The sequence below is a fragment of the Dromiciops gliroides genome, chromosome 3 (assembly GCF_019393635.1).
Source record: "Dromiciops gliroides isolate mDroGli1 chromosome 3, mDroGli1.pri, whole genome shotgun sequence".
NCBI lineage: Eukaryota > Metazoa > Chordata > Mammalia > Microbiotheria > Microbiotheriidae > Dromiciops > Dromiciops gliroides.
This window is the reverse complement of record NC_057863.1, coordinates 633,976,668-633,996,345: the sequence shown is the minus strand read 5'-3', so window position 1 is coordinate 633,996,345 and position 19,678 is coordinate 633,976,668. Positions and strand designations below refer to the sequence as shown.

Below are 19,678 nucleotides of genomic sequence, written 5' to 3'. Positions count from 1 at the left end.
AGAAGAGGATTATTAAAAGTGTTGATTCGGTGGCAGGAAAACATCAAGAAAGGCCTTGAGGGGCAGCTAGGTGGTGCAGTGGATAGAGCACAGGCCCTGGAGTCAGGAGGACCTGAGTTCAAATCCGGCCTCAGACACTTAACACTTACTAGCCGTGTGACCCTGGGCAAGTCACTTAACCCCAATTGCCTCACTTAAAAACAAAAACAAAAAAAAGAATCCTCTTCTACAATGAAGGACAAACAACAATTTTTAACAAAAGAAATAGCTGAACCAAATTCTCATGGTATAGTAGAAGGAGCCTTGGTTCACAAGTCAGAGAACTGGCTTCAAATCTTACCTTTGGTCCTTACTACCTGTGTGACCTTGGACAAGTCTCTTAAACTCCCTGCGTCTTAGTTGGAATAGATGGTCAAGGAAGGCCCTTTAAGCTTTAGGTTTATGACTGAGCAGCAGCATGACCACATGCTGTTAACAAATGTAACATTCCACACCTGTATCTTCTCCCCTCCCTCTTTGTTGGCGTGATTCATCACTTGTTCTCTGGCTCTAAGATTGGTCCTTAGAGTTAATTGGAATCTATCTTTGGTATTGTTTTTGTTTATTACTATTGTATCCTTCTTCTATTTCTGCTTTTTTTCTATTCTGGATCAGTTCATTCAGGTCAGCTCTGGGTTTGCTTGGAGGGTTCAAGGTGCAATTAACAGGCTATCAATTTCACCTGGGTGAAGAAGGAGCTTGAAGGCAAGACTCACTTCTTTCCACTTAGATGCAGTGAAGATCCTGGAAGCTGAGACTGGCCTCTGCTTGTTCTGGGGACAAAACCCACTGCCCCAGGAAATAGTGGCTAGAATTGAAGGGATAACGCACCATTTGCATTAAATGGGACTAATAATTCCTACTTCTCAGTAGTTTGGGAGGCTTAATTATTTGTAAAACAAGCACTTGAAGACTTTGGGATAGAGGATGTGAAGAAAGTACAGCATGCAATGAAAGCAGCAATAAAAGCTAATGGTTCCTGTCATGTACCAGAGTTAGCTTTTTCCATATTGGTCCTTTCAAAGTAGCTCAGTTGGGTGGATGAGAAACTAGCTAATTTCAGGATAAGATTATAATGAAGAAAATGACTTTCCTCTCCCTTCCATGTAATGTTACTATGGGAATCTGGGTGCTGAAATGTCAGCTCTCATGTCTAAAAGTTCTGAAAGCCTTTTTGGATCCCACTGTGGTCTTCATGGTGAGGTCTGGAGTGAGTGCCCTTCTAAAGTCCTCCGTGCATCCTGTTTGTTTTTCCTTCCTGGTGACAGATATCAGCGACATCCATCGCTTTCTCACCATATTCTACCAGCCACAAGCAGACGTCATTCAGGCAGCCCAGAAGCTGCTGTCTGATGAGCGGGCTCCCTTGAGGCAGAAGCTTCTCTCGGACTTTCTTCACAACATTAATGAAAACATCCAGGCAGAAACCCGAGAGGAAGATGGGCCATGGTTTGAAGGCATGTTCTGGATTATTGCTCCCTCAGAGGGCTGGTTTATTAACTTTCTTGTGATTTGGGGGTGGAGGGTGCTCCCCCTGAGGCAGGAAGTTGAGAGTCCATCCACAGTTATCCAAGCAAACTGGACCAAGAAGAGAACAGACTATCTAACTCATGGGACAAGGAAAAGGATGCTGGATCTGAAGGGAGAGGGCCTGGTTTCACATCGTGGATCTGCCACTGACTAGCTGTGTGACCTTGGGCAAATCAGTGATTTATATTTTTCAGTTCCCTCATCCATAAAAGGAAGGGACTGGACTTGATACCCTCTCAGGTCAGATCTAATAAACACACTTCTGGGGCTCCCTCTTTTCAAATTGGGCTAAGAACCATGGAAACAATGTTCACAATAACTGAGCTTGTTAAATTACTTGGGGACCTCAAAGAAGTTATTTTTTTCCTTCCTGCTTTTCACCCTGGTTGGTTTCCAGATATAAGGGCTTATATGAAAACATGAAGTTAAGAGGCCATGTATGTGTGTGGGGGGTAGGGGGGGCGCTAGGTGGTGAGGGGGACTATTTAGCTTTTAAAGTTCCTTCCATCTCCAAACCTGTGGTCATTTGATTAAAATATATATATGATGGGATCTCTGATTTCATAATTCATCAGTATGGGAAATTTCTTTCCTAATGCAGATTGCGACACCTGTTTGTTTCTCAGATTAGTCCTAGGGTGTCACCCCAAAAGGTGATAGGATCACTGATTAGAACTGATAAGGACATTAAGATACTTTAATCCAACACTCTTCATTTTGTATATGAGCAAACAGGCTCAGGGGCATCAGGTGACTTGGCCAAGGTCACACAGCTTGTAGATGTAAGGGGCAGCATTTGTACTCAGATCTTCCTGAATCCAAACTCATCATTTTTTCTGCTGTGGTATGCTGCCTGTATAAGGGTGTATGGATCACCTGAAAAATACTCTTTTTTTTCCCCTGAATAATACTCTTACTGGGAGAATGAATGTGTAGATCTGAATATCTGAACTTGCAGGTGGAGGACCTAATTTTCTTGCTTCCCAAGAGCTGAAAAATTTTGTGGATGGTGGTATCTTTGTGTATGCTAATGGACCAGAGACTTATTATGATTTTTTAAAAAAAAGAATTGCATTCTCTGTTACTAAGCTAACTATAAGGGATTCTGCATCATTGTGATACTCACTTTTGAGTCAGAGGACCTGGGTTCAAATCTCTTCTCTGTTACCACTTTGTGCGACCTTGGTCTAGTCTAATAATAATTTAATGACGATAATAACATCTAGCATTTATGTAAATATTATCTTTTTATATAATGCTTACCATGTTTCAGGTACCCTGCTAAGCACTTTAAAAATAGTATCTAATTTAATCCTGACCACAACCCTGGGAGGGAGGTGCTATTATTTCTCTCATTTTACAGGGAAGGAAACTGAGGCAAACAGGGTGAAGCTGACTTATCCAGGGTTACACAGCTAGTAAATGTCCGAAGCCAAATTTAAACTCAGGTCTTCCTGACTTTGGGCCTGGTGCTCTGTGCACTGTTCCACCTAGATTCCTGGGCCTGTTTCCTCAACTGAAAAATAAAGGGGTTGAACTACATGGCTTCTAAGGTCATTTCTAGCTCTAAATTTACAATCATATAATCTTATTTTTCAAAATTCAGGCAGTTTGTCATAATGGGGCCTTAGACGTCTTGGCTAAGGATGGCAAAGAAAAGCCCACAAGGATAAATATCTTGGGCAAAAGAAGAGGTCCATGCAATCTGAGTCCACAGTAGGATGTGTTAATTATCCTGTCCCATTGGTGTGTTCCATGTCGGTATCCTCTCTTTCCTTCCAGGTTTGGAGTCTCGGTTTAGGAATAAGTCTAGCTATTTGAGGTACAGCTGTGAGAGTCGCATACGGAGTTACCTGAAAGAGGTGAGTGTCTCTTCAAAGGTTGGCTGTCCAGATTACTGCTGTTTGTGATATGGACCACGTAGGAAAGATTTCAACCCAGCAGCCTCTCATGGGATTGCTTCCCATGGTCCTGGGCCCTGCCTTTGGCCAGGTGCTAAGCTGACTCTTCTGCTACAGCTTCGAAGAGGATGAGAGAGGACACTTGCTCTCCATTATTTCAGAATCTCAGAATGGGATAGTAGTAGGAATGGTGCCTCTGGAGCCAGAAGACCTGGGATCAAATCTTGCCCTTGACTTGTTACTTCCTTGGCCTTGGGTAAATCACTTAACTTGCTGGGGTCTCAGTTCGCTCATCTGTAAAATGAGAGGGCTGGACTTGGAGCTAAAAGAATCACCAGAGATCTGGTACAACCCCTTCCTTTTACAGAGAAGAAAACTGAGGCCCAGCAGGCAAAATGATTTACCCAAAGTCACAGAGATGACTCTGCCAGCTAGGTGGCAGAGCTGGGATTTGAACCCAGAAGGTTCCTGTAGGACTATTTAGTAGTAGCAATGCTATATTTTTCTATTATTTTTCAGGCAGTTGAACTCAGGTCTTCCTGAGTCCAGTTCCAACTTCTGCTTCAGATACTTAGTGGCCGTGTAACCCTGGCAAATCATTTAGCCTTTCTGTGCCTCAGTTCCCTTATCTGTAAAACAGGGTTAATGATAGGCTTCTACCTCCCAGGGTTGTTGTAAGGATCAAATGAGTGCTTTATAAACTTTCAAGCGCTATATAAATGGTAACTATTATTAATTATTAATTATTGTCATCATTAGTATTATTATTGAATTTTTTTTTGACAGGGGGAGACAATCGGGGTTAAATGACTTGCTCAGAGTCACACAACTAGTAATTGTCCTTGGCTAGATTTGAACCACATCCTTCTGACTCCACGGCCAGTGTTCTATGCGTTATGGTGCCACCTAGGGGTCCATCTTGAGATCTCATACTTAGCTTTTAAAGTAGGATGGTAAAATCAGAGATTTAAAGTGTGACAAGACCTAATGGTCATTTAATCCGATCCTCTCACTTTACAGAGGAGGAAAGTAAGGGCTAGAAAGGTGGAGTGACTTGTCCCATTTAACTCATAGCTGAGGTCACACATGCTCTCGAATTTCCTTGAGACTTTTAAAAAAGTGAGGGCAAAGCAGTGGATACATTCCTTATGCTCACGCCTTGTTAAGTAGATGAACAGAGTTTGCATCATTTTCAGTGGTGGAAGAACGGTACTAGGACTCTGCTTTTCCCGACCTGCAGTTCACTAAGAAGATGACAGCTGGTGCTATTGTTTCCAAGGTGCCAGAATCTCAGTTTTCTCTTCCCGCCTCTTCCCGCCCATTCTGCCCCAGCTGAATATGACACCCATGTTCTTCTGTAGCACTGAAGGATATACTTCCTGGGACATAACGAGTGCAGAGAACAGCTGTAGGCATGTCCCACCCCTTTCCCCCTGGGCCAAGCCCAATCAAAACATCTGTCGATGAAAACATGAACTCTGGAGGGGCTCTCAGGGTGAGGATATGTACGTGCCCTGCTTGGACTGAGCCTAATAGGAAGGCAGTGTGATGCTCCCATGGAGATAGGGTCTGCCAGTAAGCCTGCCAATAAGCATGTGAGATAGATGTGCCAGTAAATAAATATGCAAGTGTAGGTCCTGGGCTTTATTCTCATTTTTATTTTTTGAAAGCTTAGGCTTGTCAATTCTTGGCTCTTGCATCTGTCTCCTCACTTATACCACAAACATCCTAATTCATCATCACCTCTTGCCTAGACTCTTGGAAGAGCCTCCAAATGGGTCTCCCTTTATCCCTCCTCTTCTTTCTCCAATTCAGCCTCCAAGCTACTACCAAAGTGATATTTCCAAAGAACAGGTCTGACCTGTCAGCCTGCTCAACAAGCTGCAGGTGCCCCCTACTGTCTCCTGATTAAAACAACTCTTCTGTTTGACATTTAAAGCTCCTTTTGACCTTTGCTTTTCTTTCCAGGCTGATTATATATTTCTCTTCCTCTTATACTTAGTGCTACAACTAAATTGGGCTATTGCTTTTTTTTTTTTTTGGCGGGGCAATGAGGGTTAAGTGACTTGCTCAGGGTCACACAGCTAGTAAGTGTCAAGTGTCTGAGGCCAGATTTGAACTCAGGTCCTCCTGAATCAAGGGCCGGTGCTTTATCCACTGCGCCACCTAGCTGCCCCTATTGCTTTTTCCTATAAATGATATTTGAGGCAGTTGGGTGGCACAGTGTCAGAGCACTGACCCTGGAATAAGGAGGACTTGAGTTGAAATCTGACCTCTGACACTTACTAGCTGTGTACCCTGGGCAAGTTACTTAAACATGTTTGTCTCAGTTTCCTCTCATAGAAAACTAGCTGGAGAAGGCAATGGCAAACCACTCCAGTATCTCTGCCAAGAAAACCCCAAATGGGGTCATGAAGAGTTGGATAGGACTGAAACGACTGCACAATATTAAATGACATTACATTTCCAACATCCGTACTCAAAATATGCTCCTGCCTCATTTATACCTCTTGAACCCTCTAGTCCTTTCTCGGCTCAGCACATAGGCCATATCCTTTGAGAAGCCTTTTCTGATTTCCTCTTCACCTTCCCTGGTTAATGCCCTATGCCAATTTGCTGTGAATTTATTTTGCATCTATTTACCTAATTGGTGGCTATGTTGTATGCTTGAAGCTTCAGCCTGGCATTTTAAAAAAGATTGGACTGGACCTGTTATTTCACTGATGTCAGAAATTCCCAGTGAGGAAATTCTTCATACCACCGTACCTTCTATATGGCTTTATAGGCTTAGAGGGTTGCCTGTACCAATTTGCTCAGTCACATAGCCACCGTGTGTCATAGGCAGGCCTTGAAACCAGCCCTTCTAAGAATGAGGGCAACTCTTTATTCCTATGCCCCAGCCATCCTTTACCATATGGCTAATAAATGTTTATTGATCGGTTGAAAGCCAGGACACTTCGATAGCCCCACCTGAAAAACGTGTTCCATTGTGCCATCTGTCAGATGGAAGCACAAGATCTGCTTCACGTCTTGTGTGATTGATCTCCTGGGCTTCCTTACTTCTTCTAGGTGAATGCTCATGCATCCACCCTCGCTCCCCAGCTTCAAGCAGAGTATCTGAAAATCATTGGCAGTATGTGTGAGAAACTGAAATCCGTGCGCTACAATGGCAGCTACTTTGACAGGAGAGACAAAGGGAGAGAGCGTCTTTGTACAGCCGAAGGCTGGTTCTCTTGTCAGGTGAGTGGTGGGACATTCACTTGAGAGTGAGCAGCTGTTGCCTATGGGACCAAAGTCTGCTCAGGACCTCAGTCTGCTCTTATCCTGAAGGGATTCTAAGGCCTTGATCTGGGGTTGTAGGGAACCAAATTGGGAAGTCTTTGGAAGGTATTAGCTTTTTAGTTACAAGGAGGTTTTTGCATCCTTCCCTTTCCCACTTAGAATTCCAGAATTTCAGAGATAGACGGGATCTTAGAGACCACCTAGTCCAATCTGCACCTGTGAGATTCCCTCTACAACAGCCCCCCAAAGTGGGCCTGAACTGGTGAGTTTCCTAAATAGAAGGAGAATTGGTCTTAAAGAGTGGTCTGATTATTATGAGCTTAAAATGCCAGACAGAGGAGTTTTCGTGGAAGGGGGTGGGAGTGGGGAAGAGAGTTCATTCTCCATGGCATATGGTTCTTTAAGAAGTAAGAAAGGAGAGATTGACTACAACTGGGTAGCATTGCCAGTGTAGACTCAATCCAGTATCCTGTAACAGAATGTCTGATGGACTTGGAGAAGAAGTGTCCAGGGTGAAGGATTCTGAGGTAGGAGGTTATCAGATCCAATTCTCTCATTTTCCAGATGACACTGAGGCCCAGAAAGGAGCCCAATCTCACCTAGAGAGTGAGCAGCAGAGCCGGAATTCAAACTCAGGTCCTTGGATTCCAATTCTAGTTTTCTTTATCCTTCCCCCTTCTATGGCATGCTCCAGGGATTTGTCCTTGGTCCTGTTCTGTTCAACATAGTTAAAAAAATTAATTGATATCTTTTGTTTTCATGGTATATCAGCTTTATCTCCAAATCTTTCTATCTCCATGCCTTTCCCCAGACAGCGAGCTTTTGTGACAAAGAACAAAAAAAAGAAAGAGGAAATTAAAAAAAACAACAACAACAAACAACAACACAAGCAAATGATCAGCTTAGCAAAACATAACCAACATCGCCTATTTAATATTTTTTATCAGTTACTCAGATGGTGATGAGATGCTTGCTTATCAGTGTGGCAGATGGGACAAAGCTCGGAGGCTTAATTATTACATCAGATGATGCCATCAGTGTCCAAAAAGATCTCAACAGGTTGGAACAGTGGGCCAAATCAGTTCAATAAAGAGAAATGTCAAGGCCTATGAAGGAATTAAAAAACAAACCAAAACACAACCAGACAAGGAGAGGAAAGGTGTATAGGCAACAGTTTACATCAACAAGATGTAGGGCTGTTAGTGGATTACAACAGGAGTCAGCAGTGTGGTCCAGCAGGAAACTCTGGCTGTGTTAACAGGATCAGAACCAGGGCAAGGCAACTCCCTTAATTTTAGTGACTTCCTTCTGAGATTACCCCCAATATCTGTCTTGTTTGTACATAGTTGTTTGCTTGTTGTCTACCCCATTAGACTGTGATCTCCTTGAGAGCTGGGACTGTGTTTGCCTCTCCTTGTATCTCTGGGAATTAACACAGTGCCTGGAATGTAGATGGTTATTGACTTGTATAGCTTTGCTATTCTCTGTCCTGAATATGTGGCATTTGGAGCCACATATTAGGAAAAATATTGACAAACTGGAGGATCTTAGGAAGGATATTGATGAACTAGCGCTTCTTAGGAAGGAGATCGATGAACTGGAGCTTCTTAGGAAGATGTTGACAAACTGGAGCATCTTAGGAAGATATTGACAAACTGGAGCATCTTAGGAAAAATATTGACAAACTGGAGCACCTTAGGAAGATATTGACAAACTGGAGCACCTTAGGAAGATATTGACAAACTGGAGCATCTTAGGAAGATATTGACAAACTGGAGCATCTTAGGAAAAATATTGATGAACTGGAGTGTCTTAGGAAGAGGATTGATAAACTGGAGTGTCTTAGGAAGAGGATTGATAAACTAGAGTTCGACCAAGATAGTGAGGGATCCAGAAATCATGCCACAGAGTGAGTTTGGGATTAAGTGGGAGAAGGCTGATTTTTTTTTCTCAATGTAAGAAAAACTCCCTAATAAAGCTGTACAAAAATGTTAGGTAGTGAGCCACCAAACTTGAAATGGAGTCTGGATGACCAATAAAGTAATCCATTACTGAGAGACTACTATAAGCCAGGCACTGTGCAGGGTACCCATTGACACAAAGGCAAAAGAAACAGTGCCCGCCTTTAGGGAGCTTAATATCCAGTCAGAGGGGGAAAAAACAAAATAAAGGTATACATGAGATAGATACAAAGTAATTTTTTTGGTGGGGGAGTGGGTAAGGCATGAGTGGGGGAAGGGGAAGCTAGGGACAGCTTCATGTAGAAAGGGACATTTGAGCTGAGGCTTGAAGGGAACTAGGGATTCTAAAAGGCAAAGAGGAATATAGAGTGAATTCCAGGCACTGAAAACAGCCAGTGCAAAGGTGTGGAGATGGGAAATGGAGTGTCCTGTTTGAGTAAGAAGACCACTTAATGGAGAGGTTATAAAGGGGAATCTTATTCCATTATGGGTTGGACTAGCTGGGCACTGAGGTTCTCTGTGACTCTGAGATTCTATGAAAGACAGCTTCTTCTCTTCCTTATGGTTACTGCATGATAGTAGAGGTCATCTCTGTAGTTCTGGGGGCAGCTAGGTTGTGGAGAGATAGAATACCAGGTTGGGAGTCAGGAAGACCCATCTTCCTGAGTTTAAATCTGGCCTCAGATGCTTAATAGCTGTGTGACTCTGAGCAAGTCACTTAACCCTATTGGCCTCAGTTTCCACATCTGTAAAATGAGCTGGAGAAGGAAATGGCAAATCCCTCCAGTATCTCTGCCAAGCAAACCCCAAATGGGGTCACAAAGATCGAACATGACTTGCAAAGCTTGAAATGTATAGTTCAAGGGTTCAAGCCTGGGCTTGGAAGTTGAGGGGCTGTGAAATTTCAACTAGATGCTGGGAACAGAAACAATCTGTGTACTAGAAATGTGTTTGTTTTTTTTTCCAGGGCAATGAGGGTTAAGTGACTTGCCCAGGGTCACACGGCTAGTAAGTGTCAAGTGTCTGAGGTCAGATTTGAACTCAGGTCCTCCTGAATCCAAGGCCAGTGCTTTTTGCACTGCACCACCTAGCTGCCCTCTAGAAATGTCATATTAACATTTTTTTCCACATGGGTCAGAGTTTATGGTAATCATCTTTAAAATGATCATATATATTATATGTGTTATATTGTTAAGTCATTTCAGTCATGTCTGACTCTTTCTGACTGCGTTTGGGGTTTTCTTGGCAAAGCTACTGGAGTGGTTTGCCATTTCCTTCTCCCGCTCATTTTATAGATGAGGAAACGGAGACAAAACAGGGTGAAGTTACTTGCCCAGGATCACACAACCAACATCTGAGGCCAGATTTTAACTTAGGTCTTCCTGACTCCAGGCCACTGTGCCACCTAATAGCCCTATATATACATACATGTTATATATTATTATAATATATATGCCATGACCTTGAAATAAGGTTGCTTAGGTTTGTTAGGGGGAGTGATTCACATGCAAATCATCTACTTCCTCGACCTCTTCCATTTTCCTTCTGCAGTGGGTCTGGCAAATTTTGTCTGGCATGGTGGTGATGAGGTCCTGGGGCTTTTGCTAATGCTTTGTGCCTGCTGGGGTGTGAAGAGCGATTCAAGTGGCACTTTTTGCCATTTATAAATTGCAAATTGAATTTCCAGCATAATCCCTCCTGAAGACTGTGGCCTTCCTATTGTTTCTAAATGCTTTAGAGCGGCAGGTGGCTTGATACTCAGTCTTCAGTCAGGGTCCAAAGCAAAGGAAGGGGCATTAAAGGCTTCCTGCTGCAAAAGTATCTTTGGGGAGATTGCAGTTTTCCTCCTCATCTTTTTTTTTCTTAATGTAGATGACTGTAAACAGCTCTGATCATAAAGACATCTTTCTTACAGTTCAGCAACTATGTATTGAGTGTTTAGTAGGAAAGGAAGCGTGGCAGAAGAACTAGACTTGAATTCAGAAAGATCTAAGTCAACACTAACTGGCTTAGTGACTGGGCAAGTCAGTTAGCCTCTCGTTGCCCCATGGTCTCTCTCTAAAGCTGTAAGTAGTAAAGAAGGTGCCAACCTACATTAGTAGAGGAAGTGTCCCCTTTGCCTATGGAATCAGAAACCCTAATCCCTAGCCTTCTGTAAAAAAGTCAAGATATTAAGATGAGTTGTGGATATGCATCTGAGAAGGGAATGTCTACACCAGGAATACCCTCCTTTGATGAACTCACAAGTCTGGAGTCCAGTACAAAACATGACTTTATAATTCTGATGATTAGGGTAGTGAGAAATTCAGAAAAGGAAAAAATTTGGGGAAATCAGAGAAGGCTTCATGGTGGAAGTGGGACTTGGCCTAGGTCTTGATGAATTTAGATGAGCCAAGAAGTAAGGGAAGGCAGTCCAGGAGGAGAAAGGAGACATGCACAAAAGTATGGTAACCACAAGGAGGAGGATGCATTCTTTTTTTTTTTTTTTCAGGGCAATGAGGGTTAAGTGACTTGCCCACAGTCACACAGCTAGAAGGTATCAAGTAGTGTCTGACATCAAATTTGAACTCAGGTCCTCCTGAAAACAGGGCTGGTGCTTTATCCATTGCGCCACCTAGCTGCCCCTGGAGGACGCATTCTAACTTTGGCTTCTACTATTTCCTCATCACTGTCTCATCCATTGAAGAGATAAGCTCTGCATACAAAGAGCTACATATCCATTCTGGGCCAGAACTTCCTCTTTGTACTTCCTTTGTCTTTCCCATGTTTGCTAGAACAGAGCTTGAGGATGGGAAGAGACCTCAGTAGCCAACTAGTCCAACCCATACTGAAAGGAATCCCAATGCTCTCTCTGACAAGTGGTTATTTAGCAGTGGTGCAGTGGGTTCTAGCCCTGACTTTGCCACTGACTAGCTGGGGTATGTTGGGTAAATCACATCCCTCCCTGAGGTTCAGGCTCTCATTCTGTATGATGAGGGGTTGGACTAGATGATTTCCAAGGTCCCTTCCAGCTCTGAGCTTCTGTGACTGTGTGGATTGAAGGCATTCTTTGAGGTGCTGAGGATATGAAGATGGAAACTCAGTCAACCAGAATTTATTAAATGCTGATTCTGGGGGCAGCTAGGTGGCACAGTGGATAAAGTACCGTTCCTGGATTCAGGAGTACCTGAATTTAAATCTGTCCTTGGACACTTGACACTTACAACTTTGTGACCCTGGGCAAGTCACTTAACCCTCATTGCCCCGCAAAAAAAAAAAATGCTGATTCTGTGCTACAGCATTATGCTAGGCTCTGGGGATACAAAGAATAGAAAAAAAAAATGACATTATCCCTGCCTTTCAGGGCCTATTTTTTTGTAGTTTTACTGTTTTATATTCTCTCCATATAACCCTTTTAGCTAGTATTTTTCCAAATGATTTAGTTATTTCTTTTAAAATAAATAATAAAATATTTTTATTTAAAGTTTTGAGTTCCAAATTTTATCCCTCCTGGGACAGTTAGGTGACGCAGTGGATAGAGCACCAGCCCTGGAGTCAGGAGGACCTGAGTTCAAATCCGGCCTCAGACACTTGACACTTACTAGCTGTGTGACCCTGGGCAAGTCACTTAACCCCAATTGCCTCACTTAAAAAAAAAAAACCAACCAAAAAACCAAAACCAAAAACAAACAAACAAACAAAAACACCCAAATTTTATCCCTCCTTCCTCCTTCCTGAGCAATCAGATTTAGGTTATACATGCATAATTATGTAAAACATCATATTAGTCATTTTGTATAAGAAAACTTGAAGAAAAAATGAAAGTGAAAAATAGCATACTTCAGTCTGTGTTCAATCAATATCAGTTCTTTCTTTGGAGGTGGATAGTATGCTTCCTCATTAGTCCTTTGGGAATGTCTTAGATCATTGCATTGCTGAGAATAGTTGTCACTTACAGTTCTTTACTCTTTTTTTTTGTTTCACAGTTCTTCATCAAACAATATTGCTGTCACTGTGTACAACTTTCTCCTGGTTCTGTGCACTTCACTATACATCAGTTCATATAAGTCTTTCCAGGTCCAAACAATTTAATGGGGGGGGGGTGTAGATTGACGGAGAGATAGATGGATAGTTAATTGGGTGGATGGGTAGATAGATGAATAGGTAGATAGAGAGGTAAAGAGAGGGGGGAAAGAGAAGAGAGGAAGGAGAGATAGAAAGAGAAAGAGAGAGGCAAAGAGACAGACCAAGACAGACAGACAGACAGGCAGGCAGACACACACACACACACACACACACACACACAGAAAGAGATAGAGACAGACAGACAGAGACAGAGAGAGAGACAGAGACAGAGAGAGCGGGAGGTCCCAATTAGTGTGAACAATGGATTCCTTGAAGTAGTTGCAGTATTTTGGTACTTAACATTCTTTCTGCCTATTTCCATTGGGTTTGAACCAATTACCATATTTTGCACAATTAAAATTTCAAACAGTATAAATTCAAGTACATTTGACTACTTGAGGGGATTCATTATTTAAACTAGTCATGATGTGGTTGTATAACATTTATTAATTTCTTACTATATGCCAGGCACTGTGCTAAGGGATGAACTCCACAAATAAATTTGAAGACAAGTCAGAATGTAATAATACATAATGCATAGGTCACTTCTACAACCAGAATCCTAGTAGATGCTTAGTGATTGCTTAATGAGAAAGGTAGAGAACTTATTTTGTCTTATCTGGAGCATAGAACTTAAACTTTCTGGATGGAAAATTCATTAATTAATTCATGTGTTTATTCATTTAACAAGCATGCATTAAATGCTTATTTTGTGCCAGGTGCCAGGCTAGGGCTTCAAAGACAAAGACAAAAACGGGACATTCCCTGCACTCTTGGAACTTGCTTCATTTTATATTGGCACTTATTAACATGTCATATTTCAGCCTAGTTCTTATAGACTTTGTACCTGCCCAGATAGAAAGGGTAGGGGATACATTTGAGTACATTAGTTAACCTGAGAGTATTTATTAGATACCAGCTTTGTTCCTAGAAGAGCCCTACGGGTTCTAAGCAAAATCAGTGCATTCTCAGGGCAGAGTTGGAGTTCCTGTGGCTCAGGGATTTAGTGGTACAAGGCTGTGTGGGAGGGAATCCTGGCATCAGGAAAATGCTTCTAGAACCAACTGCCAGTTAGGGACTAAAACCTTCACTGGGTATAGAGAGGCTGCTGACATTTTCTTTTTTTCCTTTTGGTTTCAAAAAAGAGTTTTTTCAGTTAACAAGCATTTATTTTCTCTGCTTCAGTTTGGAAAAAGAAAAAGGAAAAACCAGTCCAAACCCTTGTAACACATATGGCTACTCAAGCAAAAGAAATGTGCGTATTGGCCATGTCCAAAAATAGATCTCTTTTCCTACTTCTTACGTCCATCCTGTCTTGGTCAGGGCTGGGATGTTTTGCTTTTCAGCCTATATTATTGTGAGTTTATTTCCCCCCTCCATGGGAAGCCAGCTCTCAATTTGTCATGGAATCCTATGGGATAATAGCATCTCCTCTTACAGAAATTCATTTTACTCATCCCTTTTGACAGAGGGACAGAAAATTCAACGGACTCTAAATCTACTTGTCTCCCATTTTGTTGTTTTAGGGTCCTTTTGATTTGGATGCTTGTTTATCTAAACACTCCATCAACCCCTATAGCAACCGGGAAAGTAGAATTCTCTTCAGCACATGGAACCTAGATCACAAGTAAGTAAAGAAAGAAGTAAAGGTAGGAATCTTCAGTGCTTTCATGGATCCAAGCCAAGTGACTGAACCAAGAGAGCAGCATGTCTACTGTCAATAGGGATAGAGACCAGAGGTGTGATTTCATTGATACTGGAAATTCCTTGGTCAGGGAACTCCCTATACTATTGCCTTGCTGTCTTAGAGAGTTGTCTGCAGAGTAAAAGTGAAGTGACTTGTCCAAGGTCACATAGCCCTGAAGTGTCAGAGGCAGGATTTGAACCCATGCTGATCTGCCTCCTTCAGGGCCCAGCTCTCTATTCTCTGTGCCAGTGGTGTCAAACTCAGAGAGAAACAGGGATCACTCAATTATACATAATGATCCCTACTGGCCACATATCGGCTTTAAAAACTACATATTTATATTATCTATGTTCTATTGTATTTTTTATTAATTTTGTTAAATATTTCCCAATGAAATTTTAATTTGGTTGAGGCCATGCCCCAGGCTGCATGTTTGACACTTGTGTACTTCATGCTGCCTCTGTTATTAGAGTCTCTAATAGAGTCTCCTTATTAGAGTCTCTAATAGCTTATCAAGACAATTTATAGTGCTGGGTGATGGCAGCAAATCAAAGGATGCAGAGAGGTAATGATACAGTGGGAATAGTAAGAGATAGAAGACCTAGCTTTGAATCCAGGCATTGACACCATGAAACTGTCGCTATGGCGTCAGAAACTTCCTAGCTATGAACTGTGTTTGTCTCAGTTCTTCATCAGTAAAATAAGCTGGAGAAGGAAATAGCAAAGCACTCCAGTATCTTTGTCAAGAAAATCCCAAATGGGGTCATGGAGAGTCAGACAAAATGAAACTATTGAACAACAACAAAGAAATGTGAGCCAATAATGAAATAGCACCTACTATGTACTAATGTAACAGGCAACATGATTTAGTGAATTAGAAAGCTGACTTTGAAGTCAAGAACTGGGTTCAGGTCTTACCTCTGGTAAATGCTGGCAGTGTGACCCTGGGCATATCACTTAATCTCTTAGAGCTCTAGGATCCTCTCTTAAAAAGCTCAATTTTGAAGATGGGGGTGACTTGAGTTTTTTCACTACCTGTCAGATTCCAAGACCTTGTCTGCCCTTTCCTTGCCTTCTTTTCCCATTGCATTAAGCAATTTACAAATATCATCTCATACAAAGATAAAAAGGAAGCATCCCTAAATTCTTTTTTTTACATTTAATTTTTATTTTTTTCTCAGTTACATGTATGTTTGTTTGTTTTGGGTTTTGGTGAGGCAGTTGGGGTTAAGTGACTTGCCCAGGGTCACACAGCTAGTAAGTGTCAAGTGTCTGATGCTGGATTTGAACTCAGGTCCTTTTGAATCCAAGGCCGGTGTTTTCTCCATTGCACCACCTAGCTGCCCCTTCTCAGTTACATGTAAACAAGAATTTTTAACATTCACTTTTAAAAATTTTGAGTTCTAAATTCTTTCCCTCCTTCTCTGCTTTCCCTCCTCCCTGGGAAGGAAGGCAAGCAGTATCATATAGAATATACATGTGCGGTCATGTAAAGTATTTCTACATTAGCCATGTTGTAAAAGAAAATGTAGACCAGACAACCAAGCATAATAAAACTTTAAAAGTATGCTTTGGGGGCAGCTAGGTGGCGCAGTGGATAAAGCACTGGTACTGGATTCAGGACGACCTGAGTTCAAATCTGGTCTCAGACACTCGACACTTACTAGCTGTGTGACCCTGGGCAAGTCACTTAATCCCCATTGCACCCCCCTCCCCCCCCAAAAAAGAGTATGCTTCAATTAGCATTCAGACTCCATCAGTTCTTTCTCTGTGTGTGGACTGCATTTTCTATCATAAGTCCTTTGGAGTTGTTTTGGAGCACTATATTACTGAGAACAGCTAAGTCATTCACAGTTAATCATTTTACAATATTGCTATTACTGTGTAGTTTCTATTCATTTCACTTTGTATCAGTTCATGTAAGCCTTCCCAGATTTTTCTGAGAGCATCCTGCTCATCATTTCTTCTATCACAAGAGTTTTCCATCACAATAATATACCAGAATTTGTTCAGTTATCCCCTAATTAATGAGCATCCCCTCAATTTCCACAAAAAGAGTTGCTATAAAACTTTTTGTACATATCCATTTTTCTTGATCTCTTTAGTGTACAGAACTAGTAGTGGTAATTTTGGGTCAAAGGGTATACACAGTTTTATAGCCTTTTGGGAATAATGTCAAATTGTTTTCCAGAATGGTTGGATCGATTCACAGCTCCACCAACAGTGTCCCTATTTTTCTCCATCTCCTTCAACATTTGTCATTTTCCTTTTCTGTCATATTAGCCAGTCTCATAGATGGGAGATGGTACATCAGAGCTGTTTTAATTTGCATTTCTTTATACAATAGTGATTTAGGGCATTTTTTCATATGACTATCGATAGCTTTTATTTCTTCTTCTGTAAACTTCCTGTTTATATCATTTGACCATTTATCAATTGGGAAGTGACTTGTATTCTTATGAATTTATCTCAGTTCCCTATATATTTGAGAAATGAGGCCTTTATCAGAGAAATTTGCTGTAAAAATCCCTCTCCCCCCCATTTCCTGCTTCCCTTCTAATCTTGGCTGCATTGTTTTTATTTGTGCAAAACCTCTTTAATTTGATGTAATCAAAATTATCCATTTTACATCTCATAATGCTCTTTATCTCTTGTTTGATCATAAATCTTCCTTTATCCATAAATCTGACAGGTGAAATATTCCATACTCCCCAAATTTGCTTATATTATCACCATTTATATCTAAGTAATGTACCCATTTTGATTTTATTTTGGTATATGATATGAGATGTTGATCTTTAACTAGTTTCTGCCAAACTACTTTCCAGTTTTTCCAGCAATTTTTGTCAAATAGTGACTTCTTGTCCCAAGAGTTTGGATCTTTGGGTTTGTCAAATGCCAGATTACTATGGTCATTTACTACTGTGTATTGTGTATCTATTCCACTGGTCTACCACTCTATTTCTTAGCCGGTACCAGATTGTTTTCATGATTACTGTGTTGTAATAGTTTGAGGTCTGGTATTGCTAAGCCACCTTCCTTCACATTTTTTCATTGATTTCCTTGATAATTTTGATCTTTTGTTCTTTCACATGAATTTTGTTATTTTTTTTCTAGCTCTATAAAATTAGTTTTGGTAATTTGCCCTACAGTCTTTTAAACTTGGAGCAAACAAAAATACAAATCCATTTCTAGGAGGTGTAGGAGGAAACTGCTAAAAATTTGGGGGCCAGGGAAGGGAAGAGCCAGTAAAGACCTCAGGAAGGAAATGGTACCTGAGCTGTTTTGAATGAAGACCCTGCTAGAAATGAATTTAGGTTTAATGTGTTGGCTGGTTCTCAAATGAGTAAGTAAAAAACCCTGTCATTTGGTGGTTCTTTTGGCTCGAGGAGAGGAGCTTGAGACTACTTTATGAGAGCAAGTAACTAAGTCACTTTCTCTTGCAGAATAGAAAAGAAACGCACCATTGTGCCTGCCCTGGCTGAAGCTGTTGCTGAGCAAGATGGGAGAGAAGTAGACTGGGAATATTTCTATAGCCTGCTTTTTACCTCTGCTAACCTCAAATTGGTGCATATTGCTTGCCATAAGAAAAGTAGTCATAACCTCAGCTGTGATGAAACCAGGATTTACAAACCCAAGAAGCAGGCTGTCAGAAAACGTGCCGCCCGCAGACATCAGTGACCTCTCTCCCAATGCTTTCCCAGATTTCAGAGCCAGAAGGGGACTTGGAGATCATCTGCTCCATTCCCCTTGCTTTACAAAGAAAGAAACAGACTCAAATAGGAGAAGCAGGCATTGACTGAATGCCTGCTATGTGCCATGTTCTACGCCCTAGTGCTGGGGATGGATATGAAGGCAAAAATGAAACATTTCTTGTCCTCAGGGAGCTTACATTTATTGGGGGAGGAGAAGGACCAACACGTTTATATAGAATGATATACAAAGTATCTACAAAATAAATGGAAGAGAATTTCTGATTTGGGAGGAAGGATTAATAACAGGTGGAATCTTCCTGTAGGAGGGGACACTTGAGGAAGCTAGGGATTCTAAAAGATGGTGGTAAGGAAGGAGTTTAGTGCAGGCAAAGGGGACAGCCAGTGGAAAGTCAGGGAGACTACCTCATGTACAGATCTGATTGTGCCTTAATGCAATCTTGGCCTCTATAAAGGGGCTATTTTCTTTCTGTCTCTGGCTAATTCCAAGGATACACATGTCTGTATGTCCATCTGTTTGTTTCTGTCTCTGTGTTGTTCAATCATGTCTGACTCTTTGTGACCCTGTTTGGGGTCACTCCATATTGGAGTGGTTTGCCATTTCCTTCTCAACTCATTTTACAGATGAGGAAACTGAGGCAAACGGTAAAATGACTTGTCCAGGGTCACACAGCTAATAAGTTTTGAACTCAGGAAGACTTTGGTTGGAGTCCCACATTTGACACATCCTGGCTATGTGATCCCAGGCAAGTGACTTAATTGGTGCTCTAAGCAACTTTGTAAATTTCTGAGAAGGTGCTGACCTGAACTGGTGGAGGGAGTTTCTTCACCTGGGAGTTCCCAGTATCAGTCCCTACCCTTATATCTCTAGATCTATGTCTATACAGCTATGAAGTAGCTCTAGATGGAGTACTTTCTTTTACTTTTATTCCTGTAGTCCCGATTTCTGTTGATTTCTAGGTCTTTCCCCTTGCTTATGTTGTTAGTTCTGCTATCAGAAAACAGATTGTTGGGTGCTCAGCATGAAATAATAGTTTCTAGCTATGAGAAAATGATGTTCTGTGAACTAAGGAACTTTCTTCTCTCTGTAATTTATCCACTATTTTGTTGACTCAAGGCATACTTTTCATACTAAAAAATAGTAATCCTTGCTTTTTATAATTCTAGCTTGTGAGATAGGTTGTTGAGCAGGCATGTTAAGCATCTAGGCCATTGGGAGACATAACTCAGTCTTGAGAACCTTATGCATGAACTCTCACCAAGCTATATAAATGGGCTGGCAGTGGTGGTAGAGGGGTGTGTGTGTGTGTGTGTGTGTGTGTGTGTGTGTGTGTGTGTGTGTGTGTGTGTGTGACTTAAAGAAGAGGTAGACATGTTTTCTGGTCATACTGTCAACTTTGTAGTGGTGGGTTAGAGAGCGAATTTTAATTTTAAATTCAGGTTTGTCTGTTCCGTGCCAAA

General features: G+C 41.5%; 1 protein-coding gene across 1 annotated transcript in view; it reads left to right on the top strand.

Annotated features, from left to right (window-relative positions):
• The window catches only part of DFFB (DNA fragmentation factor subunit beta), a 28,160-nt gene extending 9,415 nt beyond the window's left edge, over positions 1 to 18,745 (top strand). The window contains exons 3-7 of the mRNA XM_043991551.1: positions 1,308 to 1,496; positions 3,352 to 3,431; positions 6,540 to 6,710; positions 14,344 to 14,444; positions 17,951 to 18,745. Coding sequence (XP_043847486.1) covers positions 1,308 to 1,496; positions 3,352 to 3,431; positions 6,540 to 6,710; positions 14,344 to 14,444; positions 17,951 to 18,185 — 776 coding nt within the window. The 3' untranslated portion in view covers positions 18,186 to 18,745. The remainder of the gene's footprint in view (positions 1 to 1,307; positions 1,497 to 3,351; positions 3,432 to 6,539; positions 6,711 to 14,343; positions 14,445 to 17,950) is intronic.
• The last annotated feature ends 933 nt before the right edge of the window (positions 18,746 to 19,678 follow it).